Source organism: Rhinatrema bivittatum, chromosome 1 (assembly GCF_901001135.1).
Source record: "Rhinatrema bivittatum chromosome 1, aRhiBiv1.1, whole genome shotgun sequence".
Classification (NCBI taxonomy): Eukaryota; Metazoa; Chordata; class Amphibia; order Gymnophiona; family Rhinatrematidae; genus Rhinatrema; species Rhinatrema bivittatum.
In genome coordinates, this window is record NC_042615.1 from 256,055,718 (window position 1) to 256,073,599 (window position 17,882).

The 17,882-nt window shown below is 40.0% G+C and overlaps 1 protein-coding gene across 3 annotated transcripts in view; it reads right to left on the minus strand.

Annotated features, from left to right (window-relative positions):
• The window catches only part of SLC4A11 (solute carrier family 4 member 11), a 726,210-nt gene that overhangs the window by 112,118 nt on the left and 596,210 nt on the right, over nt 1-17,882 (minus strand). For all 3 annotated transcript variants that reach the window (XM_029593900.1, XM_029593909.1, XM_029593918.1), the window contains exon 9: nt 8,427-8,511. In XM_029593900.1, coding sequence (XP_029449760.1) covers nt 8,427-8,511 — 85 coding nt within the window. The remainder of the gene's footprint in view (nt 1-8,426; nt 8,512-17,882) is intronic.

Below are 17,882 nucleotides of genomic sequence, written 5' to 3' on the forward strand. Positions count from 1 at the left end.
TGTTCGATGATCTCACACAGGGTACTTCTAATATGCCCTACAAGGATCCTTGTTTCGCGTGAGCTTCTTCAGGGGACAACTTGCCAAGATCACTTATGAGTCGACATCTCCATTCCCCAAGTACCTCAACATACAAAAACAATATTAAAAACATATAAATTGAAACATGAGGTAGGACAGCTACAATTTTTTGTGATTACCCAGTTAAAACCATGTGTCCAAGGTGATATTTCAAGAATATTGTGGAAGTTGGAACAAAAGTTCATCTTTTGGTGGCATTCGGAACAACCGCATGGCCTAAATGTTGGTGTTGATTGAGAGGTGTTTTATAAATAGGCACAAATGACGGATATATTGTGGGGGATGGTAACTTGGTTGGTACCCTTATTTGGGTGATATGATGTAGTTAGGTGTGTTTGGGTGTATATTAGTGGTACGTGGGTTGTGAGGTCTGGTTATGTGTGTTAGGTGGTTTGAGGTGATTGGATGTGGTTATGAGTTATTGAGATGCCTGTTTGAATGGTGGGCAGTGTAGAATAACTTGGTAAGTTGGGATATATGGAGTGTTGTGCGGATAACGTGAGGGTGGTTGGCATGAGATATTGAGACAGTTGTTTGAATGGTGCTTAGTGTAGAATAATTGGGTTGCACTGGGATATATATATAGAGCATTATTTTGATGCGTATGTGTGGTTGGTGTGATCTGATTGGATGCGTCTACTTGTCCCCGGAAGAAGCTCACGCGAAACAAGGATCCTTGTAGGGCATATTGGAACTACCCTGTGTGGGATCATTGAAAAGTGGCATATTGGAAAGATCCAGGGTGGGATCATTGGGAAATATAGGGGTAAAGGGATATGTTATACAGTGGCTCTCCTGGGATTGAAGTTGGCACTTTAGTTTTTTTAAGAAGGGTTGGGGGTTGTATGAGGTATGAATGTGAATGAATGTTTGTGGGGTATATTTTAGGATACTGCGTCTGAATATTTTTGGGTATGTCCATGATATTTATTTATTTATTTAGTACTTTTTTATACCGAAATTCATGATACAGATCATATCATATCTGTTTACAGGGAACCAGGGGTAATAACATTAACCTTAACATAAAAGAAGAGGCAGAAAAGAGGCAAAAAGTTACAATAAAACAAGGGTAATGGAACTGGGAAAATGAAGAGGCCAGAAGAAGAAGGTAACTCAGAAAACTATAACAAATCAATTATAATGTCTAAGATGGCGTGCACTGGGCAGCAGGCCTTAATGGTCTGTGGCATAGCAGGTGCAGGCCTGGGTTAGGGGAAGGCTTGTTGAAACAGCCAGGTCTTAAGTTTTTTTCTGAATGTCAACAAGCAGTGTTCCTGTCTGAGATCGGGGGGGATAGCATTCCAGATGGCTGGTCCCACTGTCGAGAAGGCTCGTTCTCTAGTGGTTGAAAAATGGATGAATTTGGTAGAGGGGGCGTGCAGGGATCCTTTATAAGCTTCCCTGATGGGTCTTGAAGATATAAAGCTGTATAGAAATTGATTGAAAACTGATTGTATGGATTTTTGTAATTGCACATGTGTTTTTGATATTGTATAAATGAAAAATTATGAAACAGTGTAATGTTTAACGTGTTAAATTGAGGTTTAACAGTAATATGTATTAAAAGTGAATATTATATTTGGAAAATAAGATCTTTGTGATTCCCTATATATGTATAAGGTGTGTCATAAGAAACCATCATCCGAATCCCACCTTGTATGTGTCATGCAATACTGTAGGTTTAACAAATCATCTGACATAGTGACTACTATACACAAACACAAATATTTTGGCATTGCATCCACGGATGCAATATTAAAGATCTTGTAGTTAAGTCAGCCATTTCCTCTAGCAGAGAAGACTCTGCAGTGGTGATATATGGGTAGTGATTCTTCTGTTCTCAAGCTATTATCGGTAAACGTTTGTGACATCCACTTACAGGCAAGGAATACCATCAACAAGGGCATACAGACTGCAGTTCTTCATTTGTTATATACATCATTGTATAAACAATATAATTTAATTGGTTTTAACAAAAAAGCTGGGAAGGTTAGGCTCACCCAAGCATTGCAGGCTCCAATGGTCTCCCATTGTATTCAATTCATATCACCCCTTCCAGGACTTAAAATGGATGATCAGTGAGCAAATCCTCCCAACATGAAGCTCACCTGAACTTCAGGGAACAATTTTGTATCTTTACCCTTGGAACGCTACAACCAGTGGGATGAGGAAATAGAGGGGCATTCATTGCTCTAAAAAATGACAGTATAACTTTTTGTCAGTACCAGGGTTGTATTTTAGTTTCTGCACCCTTGGCCCAAAAGGTTACTAGTTAGGGAGAGAGTATTACATGCTTTGATTGGCTGTGCACACATCAAAAGGTGCACTGTGTTTCCTTTGCTGAGAGAAGTTACTGAAGAGGAAGTAGCTAGAAAGATGCCTTAGCTGCTTTCTGAAGTGATTTCCATGATGCAGTGATAAGCAAAACACTGTTCCATGCTGGACCGAATTTTAAGGAATTTATATCGGCATCAACTAAATGCAAATAAAAAAAAAATTTAAAAAAAATGTGTAGTGTAGTGATCTCAATTGGGACCTATGAGTAGAATTAAGAACCATAAGCAGCAAGATATTCACTAAGATGTTGAAGGTCCTCTGTTTAAAAGTTTAAGGTTAATATTGAAATTGGAGGAATTGTTATAATGCAAATTAAAATCATGCACGTAAAGCAGAGTGAGAGTTTTGCTTTTAATAGTTCTTTAATAATCAAAAAGGATACAGATTGCAGGATGTGATCTACTGAATACAGAAAAAAAACTTAATGACATCAGTTTTTATAAGGGATTGCCTATGTCACTTCAATCCTCCTTTACAACAAAATTTCACTGCCAATTTTGATCCACTAAAGTGATCCCCCCAATCCTGTCCTAGAGTCCCTAGTCACTATGGTTTTCAGGATATCCACAATTACTATGCATGAGATAATTTTGCATGCAATGAAAGCAGTGCACATACATCTCTCTCATGAATATTCATTGTGGATTTTCCAAAAACCAGATTAGCAAGGGGTGCCTCCACAATGTAACGAGATGAAAACAAGCTGTGCAATATTCTAGTCCTTTTCACTACTATAGCCAATGGGGCGGATTTTAAAAGCCCTGCTCGCGTAAATCCGCCCGGATTTATGCGAGCAGGGCCTTGCGAGCCGGCGCGCCTATTTTCCATAGACCTGCCGGCGCGAGCAGAGCCCCGGGACTCGCGTAAGTCCCGGGGTTTTTTGTTGGGGGCATGGCCGATCGACGCTGCATTTTGGGGGCAGGACGCGGCGTTTCGGGGGCGGGCCCGGGGGGCGTGGTTTCGGCCCGGGGGCGTGGCCTCGCCCTCCGGAACCGCCCGCGGGTTGCGTCTTGGCGCGCCAGCAGCCCGCTGGCGCGCGTGGATTTACGTCTCCCTCCGGGAGGCGTAAATCCGTGGACAAAGGTAGGGGGGGGTTTAGATAGGGCCGGGGGGGTGGGTTAGGTAGAGGAAGGGAGGGGAAGGTGAGGGGAGGGCGAAAGAGAGTTCCCTCCGAGGCCGCTCCGATTTCGGAGCGGCCTCGGAGGGAATGGAGGCAGGCTGCGCGGCTCAGCGCGCGCCGGCTGCCCAAAATCGGCAGCCTTGCGTGCGCCGATCCAGGATTTTATAAGATATGCGCGGCTACGCGCGTGTCTTATAAAATCCAGCGTACTTTTGTTTGAGACTGGTGCGCCAACAAAAGTACGCGAACGCGCATTTTAAAAAAATCTACCCCAATCTGTACAATGATACATAATTTAACTTAATGCAGCAGAATTAAGTTCTGCAAAGAATAAGCATCTCTAGAAATGTGATAGCAGAAAAAAAAAAGACTGTATGATCTATCTAGTCTCCCCATCTACTATGTGAAGCAGGTAGAGAAAAATTAAAGAATGCTTCTTCCTTCTTGTAAAATGAGTACATTGAGGTAGATGCTGAAAAAGTTCTCCTCTGTTTTCATATGAATTCTGTATTTAATTATTTTTACAGTATTTTTGGCTATAAAAATCTCATTGTCAATTAACTACCCATGTCTGAAGTAAGGTGTCCCAAGCAGAAATGAAACCATTAAGTTTAGGGCAATATTAGATGGAGGGAATAGACACAGGATTAATGTAAAGAAATATTTCTTCATAGAAAGGATGGTAGATATATGAAACACCCTCTCGGTGGATGCAGCACGTAAAGAATGATATCTGAATTCACAAAAGCATGAGATAAACTGAGGATTTTTACTCTTCCGAAAATAAGGGTAATGTAGGGCCTGTGGTACTGACTAATATACGAAAATAACTAGATGGGCCTTGTGGTCATTATGTGACATTAAATTCTATGCCTATACAGAATCTAAATCAGAGAACACTGCTTTCGATAAAGAAATCTGAAAAACGAAAGCATCTTCTGAAAAATATTAAATTTAGTCCTTTAGTTTTAAAAAAGCATAATTATTTTTTGTACAGTTCTAATACCTATAATTGTGCTCATAAGTAGTACATATCTCTGGCAGAATTTGTAAGATGTCTAGCATTTTAAGAAAACATGAGTGATCAGAAAAAATTCTGTTCTGTGATGCATAAATTAAAACTATTATGCATCACAGAACAGCACAATCATTAAACAAACCATAACAATAAGGGAAATAATAAAATGATCCTGTTCAAAAGTTTGCATATGCTTGAATGTTTGAGCTGATAATATACACTCTAGTTGACACATGCAGGTTGAGATGGCAATGAAGGGTAGGTATCCACAATTGTGCCTTGTTTGATTGTAATTAGTGTCTGGGTATAAATATTTATTTTATTTTATTTGTTATTTTTACTATACCGGCTTTCATGACATGGATCACATCAAACCGGTTTACATTTAACAAAGTGTGTAAGAAAGTGATAACTCAAACAACTGAAACAAGAGCATTGTAGGGAGAGTGACAGTTACAATAAAACAGGGAAATAAATAACTGGGAGTTAGAGGTGAAGAGGGTGGGATATAAGTTACAGCAAATTATTTACAAGGTTACAAGATTGAGTCCGATTAGATGTGATTTGATTAGTAAATGATAGTGTTAACACTGTGAAGGTGATGGCAGCGAATGACAAAGTTTATTGTTTAATAGTCTGAGTTTCTTAGCTCTTGAGAAACCCTTGTGCATTTCATTCAGGGTTGCATTGACTTTGGTGGTCACCAAGCATGGGGAAAGCAAAAAAAAAAAACTGTCAAAGAATCTGCAAGCAAAAGTAGTTCAACTTTATAAATCGGGAAAAGGATATAAAAATATATCCAAACATTTAAAAATGATAATCAGTACTGTTTAAACTCTGATCAAGAAGTGGAAAATTATGGGCTCTGTTAATACAAAGGTAGACAAAAAAGACTTCAGACAACCACCAGGAAAATTTGTCAGGATGCAAAGAAAAACCCAAAAGCATCCTCTATTGAAAGACAGGCTTCTTTGAAACAAAGTGGTGTGGGTATTTCAGCATGCACAATATGGAGTTACTTGAACAAAAATGAGCTGCATGGCAGAGTTGCCAGAAAAAAGCCATTGTTGCACCAGTGCCACACAACAGCCCACTTACAATATATGCCAAACAGCACATAGAGAAGTCTCAAAACTTCTGGAACAAAATAATTTGGAGTGATGAGACCAAAATTGAACCACAAATACTATGAAAAAAGTCCACCATCTTTACTGTGAAACATGGAGGTGGATCTCTGCTGTTTAGGGGGTATGTGAGCCTCGACGGCACAGGGAATTTAGTTAAAATTGATGGCAGGATAAATGCAGCATCTTATCAAAAAATACTGGAGGAGAATTTGTGTTCATCAGCCAGGAAAACTGCGCATTGGGCGCACTTGGACTTTCTAACATGACGATGAACCAATACATAAGGCGAAGTCGACCCTTCAGTGGCTGCAGCAGAGGAAAGTCAAGTTGCTGGAGTGGCCATCACAGCCTCCTGACCTCAACATCACTGAGTGACTCTGGGAAGAAGTCAAATATGCAGTTCATGCTAGACAACCAAAGAATTTACAGGATTTGCCAAGAGGAATGGGCAGCTTTACCACATGAGAAAATAAAGGGCCTCATTCACAACTATCACAAAAGATTGCAAGCTGTCATTGATGCAAAAGGGGGCAATACACGATATTAAGAACTAAGCGTATGCAAACTTTTGAATAGGACCATTTTATTATTTCCCTTTTTGCTATGGTTTGTTTAATGATTGTGCTATTCTGTGATGCATAATAATGTTAATTTGAAACACATGAAAAATAACAGACATGTTTTGTCTGATCACTCATGTATTCTTCAAATGCTACACATCTTATAAATTCTGCCAGAGGTATGTAAATTTATGAGCACAACTGTATGTACCTGTAATGTAATGCCTCCCTTGCTGCTGACCCTCTATAATTCACCTTGCAATATAGTGCTTTTTACTGTAATGCCCATTCCTTTCGAGCTAACCTCTCTGTAATTTGCCTTGTAATATAATGCCTTCAAATATAATACCTCCCTAACTTCTGACCCAACCTATCTCACTGTAATCTACCTTGAAGACAACTGACCAGCTGCAAAAAGCGGAATAAAAATATTAAATCTCACACTGGCCACTAGAATGATCTTCAAATGGTAATGACGTTTAATCACTACTATCCTTAATCAAATTTGAACGCAGAACCCTGAGGTGAAATACTCAGTAACCCAGTGCCTGTTCTCATGAGCTATTCATTCCCTTTATTACGAGACTCAACTAATGATGCGAGCTCTTGAAACATCCTTTTGCACAGTAGCTGAATTAATTGAGTGACTTTTAGCCTAGAAAACTGAGATCTTATCTGAAAATCATAGAACAGACTCAGGTCTCCTACAGGTTTCATTTTTTACAAAATGATCAAAATCTACAGAAGCCCATTCTAAATATTAGCTTCATTTTCCTCTGAATGGTTCTTAAAAATCTGCTTTCTGAGAACAGCCACATGCAGCTCCAGGATCCCAGAAAAAGGATCACATTGTTAAGTTACACTGCAACAAGCATACCACCAACTCATTTCAAATGACTATGAGGGAAGGGCTAAGCCCTTGGTTTTACACTTCACACACTCTGATTCTGCTATCTAGGTAATCATGACCTGGGGCATCTCTTCTTGTGTACAACTCTGCTGAATAACCTACAGGCCAATACTGTAAGAACTGCGGGAGAGCGGGCGCTCTTTGTTGAGCGCCTGCTCTCTCAATGCGTGCCCAGCCACCCCTTCTGAGCACACAATTCTGTTTTTAAATGAGGGGTCGCTCTAATAAGGAGGCATTAGGAACAATAGCGCGTCCCTAGTGCTTCTTTATTAGCATAGAGGTGACTGTTAGCGGGTTCCGACAACAAACACTCAATTTTACAGGTGTCAGTTTCCGAACCCGCTGACAGCCACAGTAAAATTGAGTGTCCGTTTTTCTAACCTGCTGACCGGCGGGCAGATTTTTTTTTTTTTTTAAATTTTTGGTTCCTCCGACTTAATATTGCTAGGATATTAAGTCGGTGGGTGTACAGAAAAGCAGTATTTTCTTCTGTATGCTTTTCTGTACACTTTTCCGGGTTGCTCAGAAATTAACGCCTGCAGGCATTAATTTCTGAGCGTAAAATGTGCGGATTGGCCGCACATTTTACTTTCAGTATCCCAGGTGACTAATTAATAGCCTCATCAACATGCAGGGGGCTAGCTGTGCACTTTTGATGCGCTAAACCCCTTACAGTATAGGGGTAACAGATGTGCGTAAAAAATGCGCATCCAATCACCGACCGAGCACACCGTACTATATAGATCTGCTAGAGTGCTGGAAAAATTTGACTAGCTAGTTACAATTATGCGGGCCTCTGGTAGCAGTAGAATCAACTTTAAAAAATAGGACATGTAAAAATACTCCATAAATGCACATACTGGTATATATCATTAGTTAATTATAAAACATTCATTATATAACAATTCATTTTCTACACAATTTTAACAGTTGGTGCCAAAAAAGAGTGAAGTTGAAGAGGGACTGTAATTCATCAAACTTATGCTTATTTTTCTCCCATGTCTTCCTGTTCACGTCTTGAAATTTCAAGCTTCATAAAACCTCTCTTTTTTTTTTTTTTACATCACATAAAAATATAAAAAAAAATCAGTGTCCAAAACAAAAAATCTTAGCCTGATTAGCTACAGAGCTCTGTTTTGACTATTAGTTTAACAAAAACATTACAGATATATTAATGACACTGATAGTGCTGGCATTTTTAATGAAAAAAATTGCATAAGAATTTAAACATCTGGCTAACTTTTTCTCAGGAAGTGGCTTACATACATACCATCAGTGAAGTCCAAAGGATACACTGCCAACCTGCGTGCGATATCATCAAATATTCCCTTCCCCACATTAAAAAACTCGTGCAGCTAGAGAAAGGAAGGAAATGTTATATCAGTAAACATGGGTTCATGAACCACTAAAACATTCCCCCTTCCCTAGTCTCAGATGTTACACAGTGAAATCAATCACAGTGGACAGAGACCTAAAAGACAAAGCTGACAACTCCCTCTCCCCTCAAGGTAGACAGAAGAAAATTTGAGGGTGGGGGGAGAACTATAGTGTACAAAGAATAGATTTCACATCCATTGTATGGATTTCATTTGCCTTTCAAACCCAAGCTCAAGGAAAGTTACAAATTCATGTACAATCTAATTCTGAACTTGAGGCAATGAAGAGAGACAAGAGTTGCCCAAGGTTAAAAGGAGCATCAGTGCAAGAAAAGGGATCTGAACACTGATTTCCAAGGCTCTCGACCCTCTGAAAAAACCACTACTGTATGCATCTACTCTGTTATGGATTTGATGTACAACTTCCCTTTGTATCCCTGCTTTTTGAAGGGAAAGAAGTTTTCTGAGGAGCAGAAAGGAGTGTGTGTCAAAGAGGCATACAAAGACTCCCAGAGATCCCCCCCCCCCCAAGATCCACTCATATGTGCAGACCATGGATGCATGCGTGTGTCCCGAAAAGTAGGCACCTGTACCTCTAGATGGAACTTCTCATTTTTATAAAAGATGTTATACAATTTATTTTGGGTTTTTTTCTGTTTTCTATCTTGAACAAACAGGCACAGTTCAAATGGAAAACCTTGATAAAAAATATGCAAATTCCTACATTTTTAGAAATCTAAATGTGCACAGCATTTTTCTGGTACTGCTATTCCTGTAAAGCATAAATGTTACACTTTCATTCACTTCTTATGCTATGTTGTTTTAATACTAAAGACACTTTAATATACTGAACAAGAACCTTGGAGTGAATTTTCAAAGGAGTTTCATGCACAAAAGTAGCACATATCATAGCATTTTAAAAAGCCCATTTATGCATGTAAAATCTTTAGAAAATTCAGTCCAACGGAGTAAATTTTTAAAGGAGTTATGCATGTAAAAGTAGCAATTTTCAAAAACTTAGTTTTATGGGCATAAATCCTTTTGAAAATTACCTCAATTGCTTTTATTTGACTTTAGCAGTCAGCTCACTCCTGATCATGGCAACTATACTTGACCACAGGTCTCCTTGCCTTTCCCCCAAAACACAAGACTATCAAAGTAACTGCAGGCCATGGAATCTACTCTGAGAACTTCAGAAAATGCAGATGTTTGCTCAAAACTAGGCCAAAATATCTACCCCCATGAAACCACAACTCAACCTCCTACTGAACTAGCCACCACCACCGAAGGGGCAAGATTGTTCCCTGATATTGCTTCCCTAAGTCAAATGCCTAAGACGGACAGATCCCACTTGAAGCAAGTGCAAAGTGACATCATCACCGATAACCTAACCATAAAGGCTCCCCTGGGCTGTATGCACTTTAATGCAAAATTGATGCTAAACAAAAGCTTGATTATTCATGGACTCCTAACCAATTCCCTTGATCGGCCTTTACTGTAGAATCCTGGCTTATAGAGAAGGTGGTCACTCTCTAACACAACTATTCCCACCAGGCTATATCATCTACCATCAACCCAGATATGGCAAAACTGGTGGGGGAGTGGCAATTCTACACTGATAGTTGATACCCATCTTAAAAACTGAAAGCAGGGTCTCCACCGCCTCCACCCCAACTATGAATGTCTCCATATAAAAGCAAAGATCTCGTAGACCTAGTCTCCAAATTGAACTAGACATCCCCCACTTTTTAATATTGGGAGACTTCAACTAGCATTTTGTTGACCCAAAACATAGCAAAACTTCCTGCTTTCTATTCACTACAAAACCATTTGATCTGAATTAAATAAACTTTACACATTTGCATAGCACATGACACATCACTGACTTAATACCTCAAACACATTGGTAGCGAATGACTCCACTCAAAAACTGATGACCTCCTCTGTGATCTAGTTTGAGCGTGCAATGATCACATTCCGACTCAACCTGAGATCAGAGAAAAAGAACTCTCATACTCCCAAACAGATTATCAAGATAAGAGGAAAAATAACATGGCCAAATTTATTGAAACGTTTGATGCCAAACTAGAGACTTTCACAGGAGAATTGGTCAATGACCTAGTCCTTCATTGAAATTAATCCTTTGAAACTGCTCTAGACCTAGTAGCTCCACTGAAAGACAGATCCCTCCTCCCCAACTGTTCTTTGTCTTGGTTCACAGACCATGCCAGACAACTTTACAAAATCTGCCACAAGTACGAAAGTTGATGGAAACAATCAAGACAAGAGGCCAAACCAGATTAGGCCCAATCCTACAAGAACTACAAAAGAGTAATCAACAAGGCCAAAAATGACTTCCATTCCAATACCATTAATGAGGTGAAAAGCCCTACAAAAGAATTGGTCCACATTGTTACTGACCTCTAGAAACCCCCCTGCAATGCTTCAGCAAAACTTGGGAACAACCCCAGACTGTTCTCAGTTTGTCAAATTTTTCCAAAACAAAAATGAAATTCAAAACACATTTGATGGAAACCTGGACCAAGCAACCTAAAGTACCCAAACTCAGACAACCTTAGCTTACACCCAACTTTGCTTGAAATCTGAACAAACTACTTGTAGACCAAGTGAAAAGCAAGACACTACAGTTATGGCCACAATAACCCACTCATAAGAAAGAATCAAATCTAAGAAACCAAATACTGGGGGGAAAAGTAAATACTAACTAGAATCAGATGTGACAGACTTGTTCCTCTGATCACATTTCAAACTGCATAATAACCACCCTACAGCCAATTCAGAAAAAAACCAAACCCTAATACCCATTGGAATGAGCATGATGTCCAGTCTTTGCCTAATCCAGGTGAAGCAGTCCGAATTGCCTCACCCAAGCCAAATGATGCCAAAACCTCCACACTTGACATCTTCAAAAGTTTGGGAATGTGGACGTAAATAGACTAATGGGGAAATTAGGTAGGAAAGAGTTTGCGCCTGATTGCTTACAAATATCCCAGACTCAACCTCACCTCAACTAGTCAATATCATGAACACCCAAGAACAAAAGAAGTTGCCATACTGCATCAAACCAAGGATCCATCAAGCCTAGCATCCTGTTTCTAACAGTGGCCAATCCAGGTTACAAGTACCTGGCAGGTACCCAAACATTAAATAGATGCAATGCTACTAATGCCAATAGTAGCAGTGGCTATTTCCTAAGTCAACTTAATTAATAGCAGTTTATGAACTTCTCCTCCAGGAACTTATCCAAACCTTTTTAAAACTCAACTACTAACAACATCCTCCGGCAACGAATTCCAGAGCTTAATTGTGTATTGAGTGAAAAACAATATTCTCAGATTTGTTTTAAATATGCTACTTGCTAATGTCATGAAGTGCCCCCTAAACCTAATATCTGAAAAGAGTAGGCATTCGACTCACATTTACCCATTCTATTTATTTATTTATTAATTTTAAATCTTTTCTATACCGTCGTTTGGTGGGGACCGTCACAACGGTTTACATTAAGGCACATAAAAGTAATAATGCTGCAATTTGTCCGATTACAAAAGGGCCATAAGGTTCGGTAACATAGTTAGTGATCAATATTAAATGTTAAATGTAATGAATCTTGTCCAGGTCTCTCTATTTCGGTTTGATTACAGAATTAACTTTAAAATTGTGACTGCCTTTTAAAAAAACTACACATTTAGTGAATACAACAGAAGCTACTCAGATTTCTTTAAAACAACCAACATTAGACCCATCCTAAATAATCCTTCAAGACCCTATCAGTGTGCTCCAATTATTGCCCCATCTTTAATCTTCCCATCCTAACCAAATTCTCTAAATTTGAAGTAAAATAGATTAGACAGACCTCAGTCAGGACTAGGGTCAGAACACAGCTCAAAAACTCCTTCTCTTGCTCATTGATGATGGGCAACTAATGACAGAACAAGGAAGACCTGGCCTTCTTGTCCTTCCTGATCTCTCTGCCACCTTAGTCTATTAATCCCAAGTTCTGTTAATTAGGGCATAGAGGGCACTACCCTCAACTGATTACAATCCTTTATCACTGGCAAGAAGTAGAATATAAATTAGGTCATGGCCTCCACTAAACCTTAGTGTTGAGGTATGCCCCAAGGCTCTCAGCTAACCTCGACAGTCTACCTCCAGCCCTTAGCTGTCATCAGAAACCTCAGTTTCACAGTATACATTTATGCATACATACACACAATCCTCCTATGAGATGACTCATGGGAGCACTTCTTAGCAGGTGCCTTACACTGTTAAACTGGATGACCATAAAACAGCTTCAATTAAACAAAGATAAGACAACAATCCTTTGGATCAACAACACTCCAAGCCCCAAAATCATTTCCCTACTTACACTTGGTGATATCACCCTATAGCCTCAGAACGAAGTAAAACGTCTAAGAGTAATACTTGACTCAACCCTCGACTTGGAGAGTCAAATAGCCAATGTAACTAAAGAAAAATAAAATGAAAAAAAGAAAGACACTCTAGCACCAAGTGCAGTCTGTGACTGGCTAGAAAATAGATTTAGGCTAGACTCTAGCTCTTTGCTCATAAACTTTTTATTACTTGCAGAAAAACAAACGTTTCTTACCTTAGCAGTTTTCAAAAGCAAAAATACAACTATGTTATACTCAACGAGTCAGTATTGACCATTCCTTCGCTTCTGTCTCTTCCCCTGGGGGCATCTTGTTCTCCCTGGGCCTAGCTTCTTAACCCCTTCTATGGAAAATGCCCTCAGAACAGAACTCCCTTACTGTCTGTGGCTTAATGTGGATCAGGCTAAATGCTTGGTCCCAGGCTTTTTAAGAATGGTTTACCATACACTCCATTTCATACCCTCCCCCTCAGCTCGACCCTGTCAGGTCTCGTGTCTATTTTATCTTTATCCGGGTTACCCCTGAAGAAGTCCATTACTCTGCACTGTTGAGACGATAAAGTCCCTGGCAGGTCTCTTTCCCATCAAGCATGCCTCCTCTTTTCTTATTCCCTGGGAACATCTGCCATAAGTGGCTTCTAACCACTGGGCCTTCTCAAGTTTTCCACTCCGGTGCTGCCTTTGTGGACAAGCTCCCAAAGAGTATATTTTTAAGTCATCTGGGTTAGCCTGACTGTCCGTGAGCTGGCCCCACAGGGTTTCAAACTGGGGACAGTCACACCTTAGAACAACAGGGTATGGGAGCTCAGGAAGTATTCCCCTTTCACAATGGCTTGCCCTGATGGAATAGACAGCAGAACCAGACTGAGTTCTGCTGTTGGTCAACATGTATACACGCAAGTGTTGCCGCCTTCTTGAAATTGATCTGTCCTCTCTGGGTTAGGTCTTTACAGATGAAAGTCTGTCCGCATCCTGAATCTACCAGAGCTTGAGTGGAAACTTCATTTAGTTCAGCTGAGATCACGAAATCCGAAAGACCCCCATGTGGATCATCCACCAAATTATAGCTTTGTATCTTCGCAAAGGTATGCTCCCATTTGCACTTCCACTCTTCATTTTTAAGTTGGGGGTCAGTCCTTGAGAATGGGAGCATGCCTGTGGGATTTACTCTACCTTAACTCTAACAGTTCCAACAAAGGGTTCGTTGTTCTGATCCTTCGTTCAATTAAACTCCCCTGTGTGGAGCTTCACTGGCTTGCTCTTCCATTCTAAATCCTCAAGTCATGGACAATCTTTAACAGCATGGACTTTTGCCACACAGTAGGTGCATGTCCGCGGATTTGCTCTGCTTTTATTTTGCCGCTTCCTACAAATGATTCTTCAGTCTCTTCCTTATCATAGAGGCAACATTCTTCCTCATGTCCATTCCGGACTCTTGCTGCCCAGGTGGGCAGGTACCTCAGAGACTTCTTTCCTCCTCTGACGGTCCTCCCATGTCAGTGTAAGCTTTAGCTTCTAGGGCTAGCTGTGTTACTAAGTTGATGTCCATGGCTTCGTTTCCTTAGTATCAACAATCTCTGACCAAATGACCTCTCCTTCCACATTTGAAACAAATTGAGGAGCCTGGGCAATGTGATCTAAGTATGGAACCTACTCTGAGGATCGTTGCTGGACTCCTGTACTCTCATTGCCACAACAGAGAGTTTGTGTCGGTGGTCTTTCTAGCTTTTGCATCAATTCTGGCATCAACTGAGCCTGATGGAAGACATCTGCCACTTCTAGCGCTTTCTTCAGGGTGAGAATTCCATATGGGCCAGTCCAGCCCATCTAGGATCTGCTCCAGAAGGACATGATTGGCTACCTCGAAGCCTATCTTTACCTCTAGTTGTATCCACTTCCATCCAGCATCTTTTATCAGATGGAAAAGGCTTCATAAAATTTCTCTGGGCTGTAGAATGATTCTCTGGAACTGTTGCTGGTATTTTCCATCGTATAGCCCGCTCTTTCCAGGATGGCACTTCTGACACCTGAATAGCTGGCTCTCCCATCTGGCAGCTTGAAAGTGGCTTGGCTCTTACTGGTAAGATTTGCCAAGCAGCAACTTATTTATTTATTTATTTGCGTTTTTTCTATACCGGCATTCATGATTAGAAACCACATCATGCCGGTTTACATGTAACAAGGGGTGAGAACAAAGAACAGAACATAAACAAGTGCAAGGAGATCAAAAGTTACATTGCAACAAGGGTCTTAAACTTGGAGGAGAGATAAGAATAAGAGAGTAGAACTGTAAGGATTACCTTATTTACATTATATACATTATACTGTGAAGTTTCTTGAATAAATTACTATCTCTTATAAAATTGCTATCATTTAGTTAGGATCTGGGAAGGCTTGTTTAAATAGCCAAGTTTTAAGTCTTTTTCTAAATGTTGGAAGGCAGGGTTCCTGTCTCAGTTCTGGTGGGATGGAGTTCCACAGAGTAGGTCCTGCTGTGGAGAAAGCCCTGTCTCTGAGAGTCTTATGGTGAAAGGTTTTGGCAGGAGGAGCCTGTAGTGAATCTCTGTAGGACTCTCTGATTGGTCTGTCGGAGGTATGTTTTTTAAATGGGATTTGGAGGTTAAGTGGAGAGAGTTGATGGAGAGCTTTGTAGATGGTGGTAATGGACTTATATAAAATTCTATAGTGAACTGGTAGCCAATGTAAGTCTTTGAGAATCGGGGATATGTGGTCTCTTCTTCTTGTGTTTGTCAAAATTCTGGCTGCCGTGTTCTGAACCATCTGGAGGGGTTTAGTGTGGGAAGACGGTAGACCTAATAGAATGGAATTGCAATAATCTAGCTTAGAGAAGATTATTGATTGCAGGATTGTTCTGTAGTCGTGGAAGTGGAAATGTAACTTCTGACCAGCAAGTCATGCAGGCTAAATGCCTGGTCCCAGGCTTTTAAAGAAGGTCTACTTTACACTCCTTTATAACACCTATTAGTAACTTTGTATGATAAGTCAATTACACCCATTCCTTTTTGGTCTTTATTCCTCTGTTTTTTCTCCCCTTGTTGTGGGCTAACTAATGGAAGATTATGGTTAATGTATTACCGATTTCCATATTCTATTAATTTGCTTTACTGTAATCTACCATCAAGTTCTGAAATATCAAATCGAGTGTTTTATGTTGAAAAGCATAATAAAGATTAAATTTAAGAAAAAAAAAAAAAACCAACCAGAAGTCCATTGTTAAATCACAAAGTCTGAAAATGATTACAAACTTTCTATATACCCTCCTGCCAATGTGCTTCAACCTTGTCCAGGAAGAAATACTTCTAGAAGGGAATGGATAGCTCTTTCTTCCACATTTATTCATTCCCTGGCCTTTCGGAGGATATTCAAAACAGGGATTCCAGTGAACACAAATTGTGATGCAGATTGTTTATTTTTCTCTCTCCCATTTTTTTTTTTAATGGTGATATGGATAACATTCACTGGAACATGGCATGAGATTAAGAATTCTTTATATATACATAATGGCTATTAGAAGCTAATTATATTTAGACCTCTACCACAAAGGTCCAGAGGCAAGATTAAATGGTCTGTACTGTTATTGCCAAGCCATCGAGCAATTCAACTAATGTAGTCTGCTTTTCTGAGCCATTATACTGTTTTTATTCCTTGCTACAGGTATAAAACCTGCTACCAGAATTTTAATATCTACTGTAAACCTCCAGTACTTATGTAGTTCCTTGTGATTATGCACAATAGCTGAGAAGATTGTTCAAAAGATTCATTAACCTGACACCACGTTGCTGTGAATTCTAAAGCAGTGTAAACTTAAAGACACTTGAGCTAATATAAACTGCCAAAGCAATAATCTTCCTAAGGTTCTGGGATTAGCAGACTGATATTTCAAAAGAATCCTGAAGCCACAGGTCAGACTGAAAATCACAATAGACAAACTAGTACTTTTTACAGATCCCCTTTGCCCTAAGCAGGGAGAACAAAATGTAAGAGTGGCTAGCCTTAGGAGACAGAGAAAATGAGTACAACCATATGCTTCTGTAGCATGTGCTGCCCATTTCATGGCACATCAAATGCTTTGTTGTATTAATACATATAGAGGTCTTCATGAACAATACTGCTGACAAAGTACTAAATAGATTAAAGGGTTTTCTCATTTTGTGTGCATGGGAAAAATGCTTTGTGCAGCTGGCCTAAAGACTGCAAAGAAAAATCTCCATATAAAATACTCAATAGAACAGAAGGCAAATTTTAAAAGCCCTGCGCAGGCCAACACTGGGAAATATGTGCACAAGTTGGGCTGGCTCACGCTGAGTGGATTTTATAAGCTGCCCATAGACATGCGTATCCCCCACGGCAAGCACAAGTGAAAAGAATCAAAAAGGGGCAGAGCGTGGGCATGTTGAGGCCTAGCCAAGAAATATGTGCATAAATACCTATGCATCCTTGTGAGCACAGGGGTCCCTTGCCGTGTAAATTTACTTCTGATATAGGTGGCGTATAAGTAATAAAACAAAAAAATCTAGGCTGGTCAGCAAGGTTTTAAGGGTGGGGGCTAACAGGGGGCAAGGGTGGATATTAAATTTAGGGGGTTTGGAAGTCCTCTCTCTTAACTGGGTGAACTGAGAACAAACTGGGAAAACGACAAATGGCGTCATGGGGAGACCCCTGATAAAATTCCCCCATTTATGCAGTAGAAGTAGCATTTGCATGCATTTAAAATTGTGCGCACATGTACACATGTCCAGGCTATAGCAAACGTATGTCATAAAATGGATGCATCTCTGACACGAGCCGGCAAACGCGCACACATGTGCACCCACATGCCTCTTTAAAAGTTATCGTCCCTGTGCAATAACTAAGAGTAGCTAAACATGAAACCAGTTTCACACTAAAATTAAAATTGCTAAAGAAAATTCTTCTTGCA